The sequence below is a fragment of the Musca autumnalis genome, unplaced genomic scaffold (assembly GCF_047663935.1).
Source record: "Musca autumnalis isolate F117 unplaced genomic scaffold, ASM4766393v1 scaffold_2, whole genome shotgun sequence".
Classification (NCBI taxonomy): Eukaryota; Metazoa; Arthropoda; class Insecta; order Diptera; family Muscidae; genus Musca; species Musca autumnalis.
Genome location: NW_027411755.1, coordinates 91453443 through 91476131, shown reverse-complemented (window position 1 = coordinate 91476131; position 22689 = coordinate 91453443). Strand labels below are relative to the sequence as shown.

The 22689-nt window shown below is 35.2% G+C and overlaps 1 protein-coding gene across 1 annotated transcript; it reads right to left on the bottom strand.

The window, feature by feature from the left end:
* Positions 1–13712: 13712 nt before the first annotated feature.
* On the bottom strand, positions 13713–14691 carry LOC141392334 (peroxisomal acyl-coenzyme A oxidase 3-like). Its single transcript, XM_073965285.1, has 2 exons — positions 14282–14691; positions 13713–14218 (listed from the first exon to the last, which is right to left on the bottom strand). Exons 1-2 carry the CDS (start codon positions 14574–14576, stop codon positions 13713–13715), a joined length of 801 nt encoding a protein of 266 aa, XP_073821386.1. The 5' UTR covers positions 14577–14691.
* Between the last annotated feature and the right edge of the window lie 7998 nt (positions 14692–22689).

Sequence of the window (22689 nt, the reverse complement as noted above, 5' to 3'; positions counted from 1 at the left end):
GGACGAGCGGGGAAGAGGACTCACGCGAAGGGGGGTTCCAAGAGTTAAGGACACTTCATGGAAGCTGCAAAGGTTACGCGGGGACCTAAGAGATGCGGACACTCCAAGGAGTCTGGGCAAGGATGCGCGAGGGAGTTCCAAGAGCTGCGAACACTTCAAGGAATCTGGGCAAGAGTACACGAGTTCCAAGAGTTGCGAACACTTCAAGGAATCTGAGTAAGAATACGCGAGGGAGTTCCAAGAGTTGCGAACACTTCAAGGAATCTGGGCAAGAACACACAAGGGAGTTCCAAGAGTTGCGAACACTTCAAGGAATCTGGGCAAGAACACGCGAGGGAGTTCCAAGAGTTGCGAACACTTCAAGGAATCTGGGCAAGAATACGCGAGGGAGTTCCGAGAGTTGCGAACACTTCAAGGAATCTGGGCAAGTGTACACGAGTTCTAAGAGTTGCGAACACTTCAAGGAATCTGGGCAAGAATACGCGAGGGAGTTCCAAGAGTTGCGAACGCTTCAAGGAATCTGGGCAAGAGTACACGAGTTCCAAGAGTTGCGAACACTTCAAGGAATCTGGCAAGTGGACGCGAGGGAGTTCCAAGAGTTGCGAACACTTCAAGGAATCTGGGCAAGAATACGCGAGGGAGTTCCGAGAGTTGCGAACACTTCAAGGAATCTGGGCAAGTGTACACGAGTTCTAAGAGTTGCGAACACTTCAAGGAATCGTAGAGCAAAATAAACTAATAATAAATAAACTAATACGAAACTAATACGTAGAGCAAAATATTATAGTGGATTTTGAAGGGGGAGGTAATAGCTTAATTTTCATTAAAAAATAGTGTTTTAGCGTGTTGTGGAATTCTAGTTAGTTGCATATTTTCTTAGTGTATCTTGTAATGGCAATTCGATCATATACTTAAATTTGACCTAAGGTTTTAGTCATGATGCCCATTAGTGCCCACCTCGGGAATAATTTTCCAAAATAATTCATGGGTTTAAGGAGTTCCAAGAGTTGCGAACACTTCAAGGAATCTGGGCAAGAATACGCGAGGGAGTTCCGGGAGTTGCGAACACTTCAAGGAATCTGGGCAAGTGTACACGAGTTCTAAGAGCTGCGAACACTTCAAGGAATCTGGGCAAGAATACGCGAGGGAGTTCCGAGAGTTGCGAACACTTCAAGGAATCTGGGCAAGTGTACACGAGTTCTAAGAGTTGCGAACACTTCAAGGAATCTGGGCAAGAATACGCGAGGGAGTTCCAAGAGTTGCGAACACTTCAAGGAATCTGGCAAGTGGACGCGAAGGAGTTCCAAGAGTTGCGAACACTTAAAGGAATATGGGCAAGAGTGCGCGAAGGAGTTCCAAGAGTTACGAACACTTCAAGGAATCTGGGCAAGAGTACGCGAGGGAATTCCAAGAGTTACGAACACTTCAAGGAATATGGGCAAGAGTGCGCGAAGGAATTCCAAGAGTTACGAACACTTCAAGGAATCTGGGCAAGTGGACGCGAAGGAGTTCCAAGAGTTGCGGACACTCCAAGGAATCTGGGCAAGTGGACGCGAAGGAGTTCCAAGAGTTGCGGACACTCCAAGGAGTCTGGGCAAGGATGCGCGAGGGAGTTCCAAGAGCTGCGAACACTTCAAGGAATCTGGGCAAGAGTACACGAGTTCCAAGAGTTGCGAACACTTCATGGAATCTGGGCAAGTGGACGCGAAGGAGTTCCAAGAGTTGCGAACACTTAAAGGAATATGGGCAAGAGTGCGCGAAGGAGTTCCAAGAGTTACGAACACTTCAAGGAATCTAGGCAAGAGTACGCGAGGGAATTCCAAGAGTTACGAACACTTCAAAGAATCTGGGCAAGCTATTGAATATCACCACTCTGACTCACCTGGTTATCTGCGATTTTTTCCTTCCACTCGATTGAATTCGCGCACTTGTTGACTTCACTTCCTTTGAACACTGACTGCTCCCCATTCAATTTTCGGCTTAAATGTCGTTTAGGGGCACCTCTCGGATCAAGCTGAAATACAGTAGACAGCCCTTGGCATCCTGAATACAACGATATATAATTTTCCGGGGGGAAGTCCATACTTCCCGAGATATGGGTCTTGACATTTCGGAAATTTCGTACTTTCACACCTTTAGGTCGTTTAGGGGAACCTCTCGGATCGGGCTACGCGATCAAAACGCGTTCATAAAAGTACTCTCCATAAGCTTTAAAACGATGCCCATATTGCCCACGTTAGAATTGTAAAATGTCAAGACCCATATCTCGGGAAGTATGGACTTCCCCCGGAAAATTATATATCGTTGTATTCAGGATGCCAAGGGCTATCTACTGTAAAAATTTCAGCACGATCCGAGAGGTGCCCCTAAACAACCTAAAGGTGTGAAAGTACGAAATTTCCGAAATGTCAAGACCCATATCTCGGGAAGTATGGACTTCCCCCTAGAAAATTATATATCGTTGGAATCAGGATCCCAAGGGCTACCTATGGTAAAAAGTTCGGACCGATCCGAGAGGTGCCCCTAAACGACACTTGTTCCCAATTTTCTCCCGTCCTTTTATAGGAAAAACCAGTTGGTACCTATTACCCAAAAAATTATTTGTGGTACCCATCACATTATAGAAAATCCACGTGTTCTTAACAGATTTCATCGAGGAATTCATTATGTAATTCAATATAATTCAACATATATAATTCAATATTTATACTTCAAACAACAATAACAACAAGAAAAGTGGGGACAAAAACAACCGTAGCGACTTTCGTCGTCACAAAATGACATATCGCTCATTTACTCAAAGAGTGGCACATCTAAAAAAATCATGTTTCAAGAAAAACGCGTTTTAATTTTCCGATTGAAATTTGACTTCCCAACATTAAATTATAACACAAAAAATAAGATAACCATTTGGACCATATTTTGTAAAGAGCTAGCCAGATACCAGTGCTAAATTTCTATGCAAGATGATTTGATGTTTTTTCGTGCCTCATAAACTCGAAAAACTTGTTTGATGATTTATGCCAAACTTCTACAAAATAAGCTGTAACTCGTTGAGTTTTAGAGGTATCAACTTGAAAATTTGAGACAAGATAAAGTAGATGTCGTAGAAAAATTAGAAAATGCTAACTCTAAAAATCCATTTTTTTGAGTTATGTCACTCTTTGAGTAAATGAACGATACGTTTTATAAAATATGTTAGATGTAAACGCAGTGTTGCCAGTATTGGGGATTTTCCCCCAAACTGGGGAACAATATTTATGATTGGGGATTTGATGGGGGGAAATCGTTACAAATTTTGGAATTTTATTGGGATATTTTGTGTACAAGTCAAAATACATTTTTATGAAAAAGAAACACAATCTTTTCGAATCAAATGATCAGTAGTGTTATTCTGTTAACCATATTTCGAGTCACCGCCAAAAACCGTTAAACTAAAAGGCTCATAATTTCGGTAACAATCTAAAATTTTGTGTAACTTATTTTTGTTGGTTCGTCTATATCAGTGTCGACCAAGAAGAGAACACACAAAATTGTGAATTTTTTCTGAATATTGGTAACTTTTGATAATGTGTTAGTAAGGTTGTATGCACGCAAGCTGCAAAACAAAAAAAATCAAAACATTTGCTCTCTTTTGTGCGCTCTTTCTTCGCGTTCTGGTCGTGTGTGTGTAAATTGCCGAAAAACTTCGTAACCGCATCAATACCAAAGAACGACACTGGTCTATATTCGTAATAAATTAGGCATCGATAGCTCAGACCACAGGTGTTATACATACCTAATTTTTCGAAGACACGTTCCATATATACATAGTTAATAATTCTTCGTTAAGGAGAGAAAATCGATATACAAAATTTGACAATTCGTGTAAAAAGATTAAAATTTTTTACAAAAACCCGCTGCTTAGCCCTACCGAGTTCTGTCAACTTTTATTATAATTTTTTATTCATAATTTTGGGTTTTTATTTTACTGATTTTTTGTCGGTAACTCAAAAATGAGTTACAGAATTCTACTACTGCACATTGGATCCACCCATTGGCCAAAAATAAAAAAAAATGAATGTCAAAATTTCGTTACAACATCTGGCAAAACTGACAGCTATGACATGGACCTTTTTAAAAATATTATAATTTTTGTTTCTTCGAACGCGATCTTCTTAAGAATAGCTTCAAAAGTCGGAACATTTGACTAATATTTGTTGTTGTGAGTACAACCGATATTTTAAGTGCAAGTAAATATATTCAAAATATCGCGAAACTAATACGTAGAGCAAAATATTATAGTGGATTTTGAAGGGGGAGGTAATAGCTTAATTTTCATTAAAAAATAGTGTTTTAGCGTGTTGTGGAATTCTAGTTAGTTGCATATTTTCTTAGTGTATCTTGTAATGGCAATTCGATCATATACTTAAATTTGACCTAAGGTTTTAGTCATGATGCCCATTAGTGCCCACCTCGGAAATAATTTTCCAAAATAGTTCATGGGTTTAAGATTATTCAGTATTAAAATCAGCTGCCATCTAGTGCCAGACTATAAATGGTGGGCCGCTGACTAAAGCTGCCCTAGAATAGGGTTTCTATGGACATATTAGCGTATAACTCTGTTATCTGACCACGTACTTTAACATTATTGGCATCAGTGGCAAGATGAAGAAATCTTCTTTCAAATTTTTCTTACGTTGGCGGTACGTGCTTTTCAGGAAGAACGCTGTAAGATCTATATTAACAATTTTACCAATTTTCAGACAAAAATTTTTATGTTGTTTTGGAGATTGTTTTGTTTTCCCAAGCCTATTTTTGCATCATAAGATAAACGGGACCTTTGTTCATGTCATTTTGTATTAACAGCATAAAACAATTTTTACCGTATACCCCCTCCAGAGGGGAAAGGGGGGAGAATGTTACGCTCGTGGTTTCTTAAAACACTCTTCGCAGCAGCAGCACAATGCTGTAACCAGCGCATTAGCTTGATATTTACACGGGAAATATTTTTGGCCGCTTTCTCCATACAAGTGGATCCACTGTGTACTGGTGGAAATTACGGTTATTACGGTGATATCGCGGTTATTTACGTATGAAACTTTGACATAATAACACAAAATGGATCAGAAGTTCCTAAAATCATCAGTTATTAGAAGCCACATTTCTGACTATTTCGGCAATATAAAACTTCTCCTAAATTGGTGTCGTACTAAGGTTTGAAATCGGTGTTAAAAGGGCAACGGACTTAATGATTTAAAGTAAACTAGGCAACACTGTGTAAACGAGGCTTTAAACTAAAAAAAGTTAAAATGTATCTCTGAAAATTTAAAAACTCGATCAGAACTAAAGGCAGGCTTAATAGAGGAAAACTTGTCCCAAAATCAATAAGATATTTTTTGTCAATGATTTCATCCCTAATTAGAATGGTTTTCAGCAGCGATTCTACTTACTACCTTAAAGATCATGCCTTACCTCTTACAAACGATTCAATGTTAATAAAGATATTCAATCTGGGCCCGTATAATTAATTGAAAATCCAAACTTTTCCCTTCGTCTGCCACAAAAACAACATCCTAAAATGCGTGATGATCGGACTTAACCACCCGTGAAACGGTTGGTTGGATGTGTGAGACTTGGGTAGACTTCTAATTTTCCAATGTACCTGAAAGAATATACTATTTTTGATGTATATCAGTAACATTCAATGTAACAATGACTATGTATTTGTATGTTATGTATAGTACGCGTTACCTCAAGTGTTTCCTTTTCTGTTATATTTTCTTTATGAAGAAAACCAGGGAATTCAATCAAAATTGCAGTGATTTTCATTACCAAAATCTCTAAAAGCCTCATGGAAAAGAAACCAACAAACTGCACTTCATTTGATTAAAATGTTTATCATCCTCCCACAGGCCAGTCTTTTGTTAAAATCCCGGTAACAACAAAAAAGGAAGTAGAGAACATGAATAATCAGTAATATTCTTAAAATAAATTAAAAGAAAACTACAGCATGAAAGGGGATCACAAGAAAAGTCCAAAAGTGAAAAAAAACGTAAGATTTGCATTTCAATTTCGTTGCTTGAAAATTCGGAAAACCACAAAAGGATTCACAAGATAAGTATCCTTTGTAAGAAGCACCGTGACACTTTGGAAAGGGTCTCGGTGTTATTATTGCGAAAATTGAATACATAGAAGTGCCAAATTAACGGGATTCATTCATTGTATCTAAACACCAAGTGATGTAGTTAAAATCGAAATTGATGAACGCTACGTAAAAATATAATACTATGTATGTATAAAAAAGGTAAATTTAGCTCGGAATTCAATTCAATTTATCTATTCTTGTTATTACTTTGCGAAATTTGTATTTCTCCGACTCAAATTTCATTACGCGAATACATGACGGACAGGCGGAGCGGAGGTGCATAGAAGACCGCAAAGAGTAAAGCAATACTGTTCATCAAAGTTAAATAAGTTTGGGTCCAACTCCTTTCCTTTTGGATGTTATGGACTTATGCAAATGTATAAATAAATATTATGAACTTTTTTATTCAAATTGGAAAAAAATTTGGAAAATTACAAATTCCTTGAAATAATTTTCTATTTCTTCCAATTTAATTATTTTAAGAAATTAAACCTGTCCATTACTGTGGCTTATGAGATTCAAGTGACAAAATAAATATTTGGTCAAAGTAAAAGAGTTACACCGCCGAAGGAAGAGAAAAACTTTTGAAATTAATAAATAATAATAAGAAAGAAATTAAGTATACGAGTTTGATAGAGTAGCATGGTGTGGTTGACAACACGTACATAAGTAACTCTTAATAAGTTGGCAACATCAAATTAACAAAATAGATTTCGAGTCCTTCCGCAGAATAGGGAGTGAAATAAAAATGAAATGAAAGTAAGCAATACTTATCACCAACACAAATAATGCCAACAACTACAAAAAAAGCACGACAATTCCAAGTTAAGCAAAGTAATTAAAAAGTTTATAATTGTGAAACATAAACAATGTAGAAACAAACGGCTCACGAACGAAAAGAAAGACCACAATAAAATACTTATGGCATCCTTCTGATTTTGTTTTCCCATAGAAATAACTAAGGGGACTAGATTTGTAAAATTGAAATGGGACAGACCTCTAAATAACACTGTGCGACAACAAAAAAATTACAAGGAAAACGGAGTAGACTATGAAAGTAGAGCTAAAAATATGAGATACGTGTATCGGCGTTTTTAAAGTTTACATCGGAAAGTAACCAAAATAGGCGTGGCAAGTTCCGCCCATTTCTATTTTTTTCGAAATATTCGAGTTAAGATATTTTGGAATCCTTGCATCTTAAGTATATAGTGTATTTTGCAATTTTACAGAGGAGGATATGGGGAATATTTCTGTTAAAAATTTTAACCCTCCTGTGGTTCATCAAAGGGGTCTTGTTGGCCCTTTTTCCGAAAATCTTTCAAAAATTTCTCTAAAATGTGATCATATAGAATTTGTCTCTGACGTCGTCTCTCTAAAACTATGTTTTGTGCGACAATTTTGAATAAACTCAGATAAAGTCCGACTTTAACCCTAAAACGTGTTTTTCATTTTTAAGATTTACAGATTTGGGGTATTCTGAGACCTATAGTAAAATTTTATGGCGAACAATTTGTAGAATATTTGGATTTGATATGATAACATTTTAAATTAGTTTTTGAACATTTTTCGAAAAAGGACCAAAAAGACCCATTTGATGAACCGCATGAGGGTTAAAATTTTGAACAAAAATATTCCCCACATCCTCCTCTGTAAAGTTGACAAAAACACTATATACCTAAAATGCAAGAATTCCAAGATATATTAACTCGAATATTTCGAAAAAACTAGAAATGGGCGGAACTTGCCACGCCTACTTTGGTTACTTTCGGATGTAAACTTTAAAAACGCCGATACACGTGTTGTTTACAAAGTTTTTCCCATCATTTTAAAAAAATTTAATTTTGTTGCACAGTGTAATGTTGAATGTCAAACGATTGTTGTATGAAAAGCAAATTCTCACGTTTATTCACTTTGGCTTGAAATAAGTGTACATACTTCTAGCGTCTCTTTCTGAGAGTGTAAGCAAAAAGCAGGATTTCTTGGCGTAATAAATGAAAAATGACTTAAAATTGTTTAATCAACAATTGCTTATCTAATAGTAAGATAATTATAATACAATAACAATATAAAACTTATGCCTTGTTACAGAATAGCGTTATCATTTACAAATGTTCCTGAAAATGTGAGATATGTAAGTCTGGATGTTTGAAAATTCTAGAAGGTACTGAACATTGTACAATTTGATGAACAAGTATAGCTAAAAATCTGAAATTTGGTGCAAGAGTCACTTATAGAGTTTAGGAGGGATGTACCAATGGGCTTTTCACTAAGTGGTACTAAAAGCGTATCGGAAAAATGTATTATTACTATTATGATTAGTAACAAATGGTTCTAAATTCTGTACGATTGTGTGATTGTGTGAAATAGCGAAACTTATTATTTGAACCGATCATACGTGAAGGGTGTAATAAGGCGTTAGTTTTAAAAAATCGTATTAGAAATCTATAATTTGATATTAACCAGTAAGGAAAGGATCAAAGTCAAAGTAATTAAAAAGTTTATAATTGTGAAACATAAACAATGTAGAAACAAACGGCTCACGAACGAAAAGAAAGACCACAATAAAATACTTATGGCATCCTTCTGATTTTGTTTTCCCATAGAAATAACTAAGGGGACTAGATTTGTAAAATTGAGACGGAGGACAAAGATGATAGCGTCTTCAATGTCTATCAGAATTATGTATGTACATTCATTCCAAACCAAAATGGGACAGACCTCTAAATAACACTGTGCGACAACAAAAAAATTACAAGGAAAACGGAGTAGACTATGAAAGTAGAGCTAAAAATATGAGATACGTGTATCGGCGTTTTTAAAGTTTACATCGGAAAGTAACCAAAATAGGCGTGGCAAGTTCCGCTCATTTCTATTTTTTTTTCGAAATATTCGAGTTAAGATATTTTGAAATCCTTGCATCTTAAGTATATAGTGTATTTTGCAATTTTACAGAGGAGGATATGGGGAATATTTCTGTTAAAAATTTTAACCCTCCTGTGGTTCATCAAAGGGGTCTTGTTGGCCCTTTTTCCGAAAATCTTTCAAAAATTTCTCTAAAATGTGATCATATAGAATTTGTCTCTGACGTCGTCTCTCTAAAACTATGTTTTGTGCGACAATTTTGAATAAACTCAGATAAAGTCCGACTTTAATTTTGTTGCACAGTGTAATGTTGAATGTCAAACGATTGTTGTATGAAAAGCAAATTCTCACGTTTATTCACTTTGGCTTGAAATAAGTGTACATACTTCTAGCGTCTCTTTCTGAGAGTGTAAGCAAAAAGCAGGATTTCTTGGCGTAATAAATGAAAAATGACTTAAAATTGTTTAATCAACAATTGCTTATCTAATAGTAAGATAATTATAATACAATAACAATATAAAACTTATGCCTTGTTACAGAATAGCGTTATCATTTACAAATGTTCCTGAAAATGTAAGATAAGTCTGGGTGTTTGAAAATTCTAGAAGGTACTGAACATCGTACAATTTGATGAACAAGTATAGCTAAAAATCTGAAATTTGGTGCAAGAGTCACTTATACAGTTTAGGAGGGATGTACCAATGGGCTTTTCACTAAGTGGTACTAAAAGCGTATCGGAAAAATGTATTATTACTATTATGATTAGTAACAAATGGTTCTAAATTCTGTACGATTGTGTGATTGTGTGAAATAGCGAAACTTATTATTTAAACCGATCATACGTGAAGGGTGTAATGAGGCGTTAGTTTTAAAAAATCGTATTAGAAAACTATAATTTTATATTAACCAGTAAGGAAAGGATCAAAGTCAGGCGGGGCCGACTATATAATACCCTACACCACTGTAAATATGTAAAATATATATCGGAGCTAAATCCAAATCAGAACAGATTTCGATATAATTTTTCACATTTATTTGTAGACCAAATTGCGTCGCACATTCCAAATTTCATCAAAATTGGACATATATAGCGTATTTCGTGCATCACATATGTACATACCTCAAATCGGTCGAAAATATATATGGGAGCTTTATCCAAATCTGAACCGATTTCGATATAATTTGGCACACTTATTTCTAGGCCAAATCCCGGTGAGCACTCCACATATGGGGGCTATATCCAAATCTGAACCGATTTCTATACAATTTGGTACACTTATTTCTAGACTAAATTCCGTCGCACATTCCAAATTTCATTGAAGTCGGACATATATAGCGTGTTTCGTGCTCCAAATGCCTTAAATCGGGCGAAGATATATATGAGGGCTATATCCAAATCTGAACCTAAATAGCGTTCGTCTGAAAAATAAATAGCGTTCGTCCTTTGGCCACAAAAAACATCTTCCCCAATTTTCATGCGAATCGGACAATAAATGCGACCTGTACTTTGTTTACAAAAATACATGGACAGACGGACATGCGTAAATTGACTCAGAAAGTGATTCTATGTATATCCCTAAAAGGAACTATGGGTCTATCTCGATTCCTTTTGCATGTTACAAACTAATGCACAAAGACATAATACCCCTTACCACAAGGTGGTGTAGGGTATAAAAGCCGTCATGGGTCCCCAGACGGATAAAAAAAACGCATGAGGCCATATTAACAATAAACAATGACGAATCGGCTAAGGACAAGTAGGCAATGCATTAATATTTCACTCAATATCCCAGCAAAATTTGACGGAAGGGGTTCTTTGCGATGACGTGATTTCATGTCATCTTTTGCATTGGTTCAAAGGAAGTCGTGGAAGATCCGATCTTTTCATTAGGATTTGAACCAATGCAAAGGAAGTCGTGAAAGATCCGATCTTTTCATCAGCATTTGTACCCATTCCATCGATCCAATAGAGATGATGTTTGTGTTTTTATTTACACACATGTTTATTTTCATTTTGGTATGTTCCAGTACTGCAAAAATCTACTAATTTTTACTATTTTTTCCGATAACATGAAGGAAAAATTGTTATCGTAGTAAAAATAAGTAGATTCTTGCAGTTTCTGGAACAGACCAAAGTTGTTAGAACTGTCGTCGTGATGTTGTCTTACATTTCCTGCATATCAAACAACTAAAACTTCTAAACAATTGGTATTATATGAAGTCCAACCATCGAGCTAAAAATAGAATCGGACTGCACACATTGCTATTTTAAAAGTTCCTGTTCTAAATCTGACATAGAATGAAATCAATCAAATCTCGCTTCTTGGAATTTGAAAAAAAGTCCGAAACGAAAAGGAACAAGAATCTGAAAATAAAGAAGAAACTACTTTTGGAAAGAAACAATTAAAAATAAATTAATTAAGCATAAATGGTATTTTCCATAAAAAGTCTCTCCTCCCCGTTCGTTACATTTTGTTCTTAGAGATCCCTAAATCAAGCCGGCTTGTAGATCCCTACATATTTCCGTCACTAAACAAAAGAGTATAAATTACCAAAATGTTGTTATAAAATAACAAAATTATAAAATAAAAGTAATTTACGAAATAAAAATACTTAAAGGAGTGCATTTGGAGTCCATGTTGAAATCTGAACTGGTGATGGGAAGATAATTGAAAAAACCTTTTGTAAGATGAAAGAATATCAGTTGCGGAGAACGGAGGAAGTAATCTTTTGCGTTGCAGCGGTGGTGATTACATTGCAATTTTGGATGTAAAATTTTGAAAAACTAAACTGATAAATTAATTGTAGTTATTTCATGAATTCGTTTGAATTAATAAAGAGTTTTGTTTTTCTTGAAAACCATATTTCAATACAGCATTTCCATTTTCCAAACAATACATGGAAATTTCATGCCAAGGGGTTGGTGAAAATGACATGCCAAAGCATTGGTTAAAATGACATGTCAAAGCATGGGTGAAAATGACGGGTCAAAGCATTGGTGAAAATGACATGTCAAATCATTGGTTAAAATGACATGCTTAGGATCCAGAAAAGAACGTCATCGTTTGGGGTCCACGCTAATATAAAATTCATCGATGAAGATGCTAAAAAGATGACATGCTAGATCACTTGCACCCATGATTGAATGTCATCTTTGGCATCGAACATTTTGCTGGGATGTATTGTCGAAAAATGGACCAATGTCTGATTTTCGCTTTGAAAACATCAAAATACCTCTGGAAAGTATAGGGAAAAGTGGTACGGGGCCGACTATGTGATACCCTACACCACTCCCTCTGTGTATAATCTTTTCACTTCAAAACATTTCTTTTAGGGATATACGAAAGTTTTTACCTATCTGGCTTTCATACCAAATGACTTAAGGCGAACTGAACCAAAATAATTAATATTTATACCCTATATACCCTATACCCTATAAGTTTGTTTTGATAAAAATGCATGTAACACCGCGAAATATTCTTCGGAGACCCCCAATGTGGTATACCGTCCGTCTGTCCATTAAAATTGTAAACACGCTCCAGGCCGCAATTATGGACCGATCGTCACGAAATTTTGTATGGAGGTCGGGTTCAGATCAGAATAGATCCCTATTCTTATTGGTGATGATCGTGAAATATTTAGCGGGTGAAATGGACCAAAAACATAATATTTATCCAATTTTCTAGCGGCTCTGTAGGTCTCAATAACACTGTGAACCGAAATTTTGGGGGGTGGAAAATTCCTATTGAAGATGAAAGCCCTTGGTGAGTATATACAGAACCCCGAAGGACAGATTCGCCGTGAGTCGAACTTTCGCGATATGGCGTGATGAATATTTGGCTAGAGACCCTAAAAGCCATCTGGAATCAGCCTTATATCTTTGTTCGCTGTTGTTTAAGCTTATATTTAAGATGACATGTCTTCAGTCAAATCAAATGAGGATTTTTTTCGTAGAACATTTCGACCTTCTAACATGCTTCCTTCAATGTCCTTTTCGTCCTTTATTTCAAGAACCGCAATAAAAGTGGCACAAGATGACATTTTCCAGCTTCGGAATATTCTACAAAAATGTCGCTCGGAAGATTTTAGGTACGGTTCCCAAAGACATAAAATCGATAAAATCATGTTTAAGCGGTCGTTTTTCCTTTTTACCCGAATCTTGCTCAGACAGCCCTATATCTATTTATTTCAATACATTATTGTTAACCTATTGATGATCTAGAATTCTCGGAGTCATTAAAACAGTTGTATCCTCTTTTGCTAAGCACGTTAATTTCCCTATTTTTTGGAATAAATATCCGAATATCCGAATTATAGAACCGGTTATTCTGATATTAAAACCGAATTTTTATCCGGTTTTTATGAACCGAATAACCGTATATGTATATCATTAGAAAGCTATTAAAATTGTTCAACAGATATGACTAATTTGCATTAGACGTTTTAAGCGGTTATGGTGCTGGAACAAAAAAAAACCGTATTTTTGAACCGTTTCTTAACGTTTGTGAGGATACATTTCTGTGCGTGAAAAAAATTATGATCATGACCTGGGGGGGGGGGTGGAAAATTCTTTTTGGAGGTGAAAGCCCTTGGTGTGGACATACAGAACCCTGAAGGGCAGATCCGCCGTGAGTCGAACCTTTGTGTTATGGCGGGTTGAATTCTGGGATGGTGACCCATTATTGCAAGCGTAAAAAGTTACGTAACTGAATTTCAAGTGGGTTTAGGGTGCTACTGGTGCACCGGGATTTGTCATAAATTCTTTCTGCAAATTTTCATACAACAAACCATCAGATTTTCCTATTACAGAATTCAATGCAAAGTCGGGTGGTGCTAGGGAATCTGCAACAGCGACTGCAGAATCTTTGAACTGTGCACATTTCAGCAGAAGACGTGTTCTTATTAAGTCTGCAAATTGTGAGCCATGAGCAAAACCGCTCACATAAAATGTCGTCATATGCCTGCCAAGGCACCGCATGGAATAGATATCAAAGGACAGCTTTAGTACTTTGGAGTATTCTCCAGTTACATCTGGTCGATGGAACCTTTCAATAAAGCGTGATAAACAGAAGTATTCGGCATAGATTATGGACATATCGCGGGCTCCATACACTTGGGAGTTGTTGCGAGCATCAAATCGATGACTACCGCTCTTCATTTCTTTGGAAATACTCGATGATGTAACATCCAGCAAATGACATAACATCCATTCGTAGCATTTTAAAACAACTGGAATAAACATATGCAGATTAGTGAGATATCAATTGCGAATACATATAGGCGACAACTTACATTCGAATGATTCGACTGGCGTTTGTTTTAAAATTGATTCCCAATTTTGTTTTAAGATATTATCTCTATCTTTGAGGAAATTCGCTGTACCAACAGGACTTTCAATGCCTTCTTTCCATTGACGAAGTAACCAATTCGATGCCTGTTGTCCAAGAACATTGTTGTCGCCTTCATATGTAAGACTGGGATCGTGATCGTTACGTAAATCTCCCAATTTTGAGGCTTTGAGATATCCATGACCGCCACAAGCCTCTCTAGCCTCCTGTATGGCATCGCGTGCAGTCCACGTTATCATGGGTTTCGATGATGATATAACAGCATGAATTACCGATACGGCCTGAGTCTGAAACGGAAAAAAGAATTCAATAAGTATTGTCTATTCTGCTTTCTTTAATAAAAAACGTTGAAAAGGATGTTAAAGAAACATTAAAATTGGCTATAGCAACCAAAAAGTATTTACATATGTATATAGCTCTAATATAAAAGTATTGCCCTATTTTGGAACAGAACCCAAAATCGTACTTAAAATTTTCTGAGCAACATTTTTGTTGAACATTTGGATATAAAAATAGGCGTACAGAAATAAGTCCCTGTGAAATAACACCCCAAATTGAAAATGGAAAACAACAACAAAGCTTTTGAGGCCTATTTTCGTCTTTTTTCATTCAGCTGTTGGGGCCAATTTTTCTTCACAACAAGTAAATCGAAATTTTGAAAATATATTGGGGCCTAATTGCATTTTTCATTGGAGCCTTTCTGCACATGTTTAGGGCCCAATTGCAATCCAGTGTTTAACAGAAACAACAAGCTGGTTGAATTTTCGAAAGTTATTATTAAAAAACGAAGAAAAATTTGGGTGTAATTTCAAAACGGTGCCCGGACGTAACACCCACGGACATAACTCCCAAAATTGGTTGGGAGTTTTGTCCGTGAAGCAAAGCGGACATAACTACAAAAAAACAGTAAGGAAAGGATCATAGTCGGGCGGGGCCGACTATATGATACCCTACACCACTGTGAATATGTAAAATATAGGAAATATATATATATATATACATATATATATTTATATATATATATATATATATATATATATATATATATATATATATATATATATATATATATATATATGATTTCTATATAATATAGTACACTTATTACTAGACCAAATTCCGTCACACATTCCAAGTTTCATCAAAATTGGACATATCGGGCGAAAATATATATGGGAGCTATATCCAAATCTTCCTATGGCTATAAAATTATATTACCGAATTTTAAGCTGAATCGGACAAAAAATGCGACCTGTACGTTGCGAACAAAAATATATGGACAGACGGACGGACGGATATGCATAAATCGACTCAGAAAGTGATTATATGTATATCCCCAAAAGGAACTATGGGTCAATTTCGTTTCCTTTTGTAAGTTACATACAAATGCGCAAAGACATAATACCCCTTACCACAGTGTGGTGTAGGGTATAAAAACTCGGACATAACTCCCAACGATTTTGTTCTTAATTTCAAAGTTTTTTTTTTTTTTGCTTTTCGAAATTGTTCATTATTTTTTATTGATCAAAGAAATGTTATAAATTTTAGAGAAGAGGTTAGAATATAAATGAAAGTGTACATTTGGGAAGGCTTAAGTGCCAAACAATACCGAAGTCTCCACAAAATATCTAGATTTCATAATATTATTTAAAAATGAAATTATATCTGAATTTGTCAGCAGCAGTTCGGAGAAATTTTACCTTTTTATGGTATTCGACGAAGACACCGTCGTATATACGAGTATATTACTTATGCTCTGTTCCAGAACCTGCAAGAAGCTACTATTTTTTACTACGATAACATTTTTTCCTTTATGTTATCGGAAAAAATAGTAAAAACTGGTAGATTCTTGCAGGTTCTGGAACAGAGCATTAATTTGAAAAAAAATTAAATCGGAAAATTTTTTAAGTATTTACATTTCTCTGTTTTTTTAATAGTAAAGATATTTTTGTAAAACATCGCGCGATTTTTTTCAAAAATATTTCGCCTGCGGCGCTTTTCTGTTTTATACAAGTATTTGTAATTTGTTAGAAAAATTCTGTATTAACTAAAATTGTGAAAATATGTTTGAAAAAATTAGCGCGATTTTTTACAAAAATATGTTCGCCCGCGGCGCTTTTCTGTTTTATAAGAGTATTTGTAATTTTTTAGAAAAACTTTGTAATTCCAAAATTGTGAAACTATTTTGTAAAAAATCGTGCGATTTTTTCAAAAACATTTTGGTTACTGCGCTTTACTATTTTATAAAAGTATTTGCAATTGTTTAGAAAAACTTTATATTTTCTAAAACTGTAAAAACATTTTTGTCAAAAATCGCGCGATTTTTTTTCAAAAATATTTTCGCCCGCGTCGCTTTTCTTTTTTAAAAAATATTTGCATACGCTTTCAAAAACTTTGTACTTCTTTAAATTGTGAAAATATTTTTGAAAAAATCAATTTAAACAGAATTAGAAAAAAATGGAGAGTAGAAGTTTAAATATGTTAAAATTATAAAAAAGTATAACCATCAATTAGTTACATATTACAAACAAGGGATAGGTAAGTCGACTTTCGGTTAATCGATTAATCGACTTTTTGCAGTCAAAAATCTAAAAATCGTAGTCGACTTTTGTCTGGAGGAAAAATCGCATAATCGATTATCTTGCGATCAATTTTCGAGTTTGCCCATAGATTGTGGACTTGGCGGTTTTACACTTTTGGCGGTTTTACAGTTTCAAAAGAAAACTCGAAAATCGACGAATAGTCGATTATAATCGATTTTCTGCGGTTATGAAAAAGTCGAAAGTCGAGTTTTAAAACAACTGAAATAATCGCAAGACCGAAAAATCGCATTTTTTGTTTTAGACCAAAATCGAAAAGTCGAAAAATCGATTATTGCTTTCCATTACCTATCCCTATTACAAACTATTGAATGAATATCTTATTTTTTTGAAAATACACCCCAAATTTTAGTGAATAATTTTTTTTGGGGCGTAAATGGATAGTTTGGGGCCTAATTGTATTTTCGGTGTTTGGGGTGATATTGCATTTACCAAATGCACCTCAATTTCAAAAATGCATTTTGGCCCCAATGACATTTTGGGCCATAAATGTAATATTTTTTGGGGCCAAAATTTCCTAGTTTGGGGCCTTTTTGTGTTGGGGACATTCCCAGCCAACATTTATTGAAAATTTTAATCAAATTCGGGTCTTTTTTGATCAGACTGCACGATTAAAAAGCTGGAATATGAGCTCATTTTCTGATCAGAAATGACTCCTTTGTCGGGAGGAAAACGTAACCTCAGGCGACTCTTCTAAGCAAATCACAAATGAGTCTTCCTCTGCATTAGTTTCGAGTCATTTTTGCCCATTTTCTGATGGTATATAAAGTCTTTTACGAGCCGTATTTTAATAATTTACTTGTGATTTGTTGATTAATTTAGGACTCTTTTTCAAGTCTTTTTGAGTCATGTTTATAATCGTTTATGAGTCTTTAAAGAGTTATTTATGAGTCTATTAGACGAAAATTAAATTAAATCTTTTTATTCTTCTTTGCTTTTTGTTTCTTTCCTTTGTTTTGTTGTCCTTTCTGCTTTGTTGTGATTTTTAATTATCCTTTATGTTGCTCTGTGGTTAGTATACTGATTCTTCATTTCCCTTGGCAAAACCTGAACATGTGTTGTGTTGTCTGTACTTTTAATATTATACGTTACATTTATATCAAAGTTTTGGAGAAAGTGTATATGAGAATTATTTACAACCAAACCATAATGCTTAGACAAATAAAACAAAACAATCAGTTTTTAATCACCTATCTGATCAGAAGGTACATAATTATAATCACTTTTCAAACACCTGCATGACCCTTTTTTGATTAAGCATTTTTCAATCTTCCGATGATCAAAATGTGACAATAAATAACGAAAAAATAGTCACATTTTAAACGCCTCAATGATTTATTTATGATTGCCACACATTTGTTGTTGTATTTTAAATTGATCTTTTTTTAATCATTACAGGGAGTCACTTTCGAGTCCCTTTCTGAACATACAAGCGACTTAATCAGTTTTTGTTCACCAAAAGGACTCTAAAAAACTCCGCAATGTGATTTTTGAAAAAACAATCTTCCAAATGCTAGCTGGGTATGTATATCTCTTTGATATATTAGTGTCGAAAAACCCACAAAAAATATTTGTGTGTATGCGAAAATAACGAAGTTCTGGGTAAAACTCGTAAAAAATGATTTTGAGCTATATCTCAAGAACACGAGCTGATGAAAAAACCGAGAACGGATTTGAAAATAACTCGCCGATTACAGTTAGAAATGAAAAAATTCGGTTGAAACATTCAACTTTTTAAATTTTGTTGAGCAGTGTAATCGGCTTCCATTACGGAACACCATAATTTTAGATTTTGAAAGGTTTACTACAATAATGTTCCAATTGTATTATCATATTTTGTAGTACATTATATCATCCGCTAATATGACAATGTCATTAGCATACAGTAACACACGAATATTCCCAGTGGGAAATTGTCTTCAATGTGTCTTTAAAGGCGTCACAAACCCATTGAAGACGGCTCGACGACAGTCCTTTGGCGATCATTGACGACATTTCCACACAAATGTCGCAAAACTCGTGCACGACAAGTTGAGCGACAACGACGATACAATGGGCATTGGCTTGTTTTTTGTCGTTGATGAATACATAGACAACTTTTTCTTGAACTTAATCACAGTGGCCTCTAAATGCATTCCAACCTGAAATGAAAGATAAAGATCAGTAATTTTTATTACATTTACTTACACTTTTTACTCTGCATTTATGCAGAATATTTTCTTTTTCCGAATTTTAGTTTACCTTAAAAAATTAAAAATCTGTAAAAAAATGGAAAAAGTCATATTAAATATTTAATTTATTAAAAAAAAAATGGAAAAATATTTATAAAAAAGAAACAATTTTAATTACTGTATAGGTATATTATATTATTAGAACTTACCGATGTTTATTACGTACATCTTTTTACTTAATTGTTTAGACAACACATGACTGACTTTTCCAAATCATTAACTTGTACTGATTTCAAAGTCCCGAAGAGAAAAGTAATGGTCATCGCAGTTTCAATTTCCAACTGGGATTCATCGTATCGATCATTAGACCACCTTCCAACCAATACTAAATATATGCTCTGTTCCAGAAGCTACTACTTTTTACTACGATAACATTTTTTCCTTTATGTTATCAAAAAAATAGTAAAAATTAGTAGATTCTTGCAGTACTGGAACAGACCAATTATTTCTATATAAAATAAACAACAGGTTATAGCAAATATCTTTGACGAACTCCTGAATAAATGTTGAAAGGTTCTGATAGTGAATTTCCGACTTCGTACTCTTCTATATGTTTTCGATGAGAAATGTTATTTCATTTGCTTTTGCTTCAAAACAAAAAACAAATTTGAAAAACAACACTCGAGTTTGGTAGTGTTTCTTATCGACATACATAAACATGCTGTAATAATTATACCCTCAGCATTTATGCTAACTAGGGTATATACACTTTCATACGGGCAAAATGTGCCTCATCGAAATAATGGTTTTAGACCCCAAGTATGTTTGGACGAAATGTGTTTCAGACAATTTGGAGTCGATTGAGCAATGTCCATCCGTCTGTCTGTCTGTCTGGCTAGCTGGAGCGCACGATAACTCTCGAACGGATCAACCGATTCGATCCAAATTTGGCTTTCTTAATATTTTGTACAAACTTATTTTAAGTTCGAAGATGGGTTATATCGGTCCACTCCTTCCGGTACCTCCCCCACAATAGTTCGAAAATGATTGGAAAATTTGTACGTACGATAACTCTTGAAGGGAGTAACCGATTTGGTCCATACTTTGCTAATCGTGAAATGTCCACCAGACTTAGAAGAGGTTCCAATATGGTCTCAATCGGTCCACTCCTTCGGGTATTTCCCACACAAAATTTTGGAAAAGTTCAGTTTAGGACCTGCTCGCTTTGATTTTTGTTGTAACAACTTGTATTCACTGCCCCCCATACGACGGTACAAGTTCCATCAGGGGCAAGTCCACACTTCCTGAGTAAATAGCCTGAAAGTTGCAAAAAAAACCCATGACACCGTTTGAGGTGGTTGGAGCGCAAGATAACTCTCGAGCGGATCTGCCGATTCGGTCCAAAATATGGCCTTAGTAATATTTTGTCCAAACATAGTTTAAGTTCGAATATAAGCCATATCGGTCCACCCCTGCAGGTACCTCCCCCACAAAAGTTCAAAAATGTTCGGAAAATTTGTTCGTACGGTAACTCTTGAAGGGAGTGGCCGAATTGGTCCATACTTTACACATCCTAATATATCTACCAGATATAGATCAGGTTCAAATATGGACTATATTTGTCCACTCCATCCGGTACCTCCCACAAAAATTTCTGATAAGTTCACTTTCAGACCTGCAATCGAATCACTTTGATTTTTGTTGAAGCAATTTGCATTCGCTGCCTCAATTATAATGGTAAAATTTTGTTCCATATTTCTTGAGCAAACAGCCCGAAGGTTGTAAAAAACCCCTATGGCACCATATGTAGTGGCTGGAGATCCACTTCCATAATATTCAATGTCGATCTATTCCTTTAAGTATCTCCTCCGCAAAACTTTTGATCTTTAATCCTAATCAACATTTTTGTCGGTTCATACGCCCAACCTTTTTAAACCCCCCTAAATACATACGTTTTTTGAGAAAAAATTGTTTCAATATACACAGGCTGAGGGTATATCTCTGTCGGCAAAGCTGACTGCTACTTTTGTACTTGTTTTTGTTGATATTCCCAAATTGTGTAACTTATATATCAGTAGCTTTCTTTCATATCAAAGGCAGCGGTAAAATCTACAAAGAATGCATACACCTTTTTCTTTTGATGAAGTTTAAGATGAACAATAGACGCCAAATTGTATATATTATCCACTGTCTAGTATCCTGATCTAAAGCCAACTTGAAATTCGTTCAAAATGTTGTTTTTCCCTACCCACACTTGTATACGCTTGCTTAGAATTCCCCCGAGTATTTTTGCAGATGAATTCATGAAAGATATCCCTCTGTAGTTACTTGGTTCACTTAATGCTCCTTTTTGTGCCTTGTGTTAAAAATTTTATTGTACTGTCTTGGCAATTCTGACAAAAATTCATGTGAAGCATTTTTCAAGAACTCATAGGGCACTCTGTCGATTCCTGGGGCCTTATTTTCTTTTGTGCTTCTTAATATGTCGTTTATTTCATATATGTATATCTATATCTTGGGTGTCACCGTAGTGCAATGGTATGCACACCCGCCTTGCACGCTAAAGGTCGTGGGTTCGATTCCCCGGCCAGTCAACATCAAACACTTTTCAGCCTTGTACAACTTCTCTACAAGTGGTGTCTTAGACACCCCGTTCGGACTCGGCGATAAACAGTAGGTCCCATATCATTGAGCTAATATGAATCGGGGTGCACTCATTGATATGAGAGAAGTCTCGCCTGTGATGTTTGTGGAACAATTATAATTATTATCTATATCTCGGTCTAGCTCAAGATAATTACATGCTATCTTATTGGATATCTTCTGCGAAACAAGTAGTTTTGAAATTTGAAATCTTAACGTTGAAACACAATCTTCTAGATTAATTAATTAATTTTTAAAACGATACATTTGCACTTTTTGCAAATTTAGCATTTTTTTAAAAATATCACATAGGGGAGGTACCCCGCACCCTCTGCAATTCAATAAAATATGTAGCCTGTTTTTGGGGGCCATACCTATATATTCACTGACAATTTCAGGAAAATCGGTTCAGTGGTTTTTGTAGAAAATATTAAAAATGAAAATTGAATTGAAAGTAGGCTTGGTCAAATTTTCTTTGCATAAAAACCTAAGTTGGGGTATGACGAACATAAAAATATCCAAAACGTTCCAGCCGTTCTCAACTGATGCAATTACTGTAACACGCCGAGCTTTAAGTTTAGGTTAACTAAGCTTATTAAAGCTCTAACGAATGTCCAAAGTGTTGAACTCATTAAGGAACACAAATTTGGTAATTCTCCAAGAAACCATAGATTTGGTAATTTTTGCAATTATTTTATTTGCATCCCCATGTCGTAGGTAATTCATGTATTGACCACATTTATTATATGTAAATCGCAAATAAACTTTGCATATTTTGACGGAACATTGTTTTGTGGAGAGGAGAGGAGGAGAGATTTGCTTAAAAACCGTATAGTTTTAAATAATTTATAATATTAAATTTTCTACAATTTTGGTTTTTGCAATGCATTTCCTGCCTAACTTTATGTAAGTAAGTCTACAAGAAATACAAGCTTTTC

Bases quoted from the DNA above. Each gene is read 5' to 3' on its own strand.
- LOC141392334 (XM_073965285.1), bottom strand. From the start codon at position 14,576: ATGATAACGTGGACTGCACGCGATGCCATACAGGAGGCTAGAGAGGCT. The intron at 14,219-14,281 runs GTAAGTTGTCGC...TGTTTATTCCAG, and splicing joins GCCAGTCGAATCATTCGAAT to TTGTTTTAAAATGCTACGAA.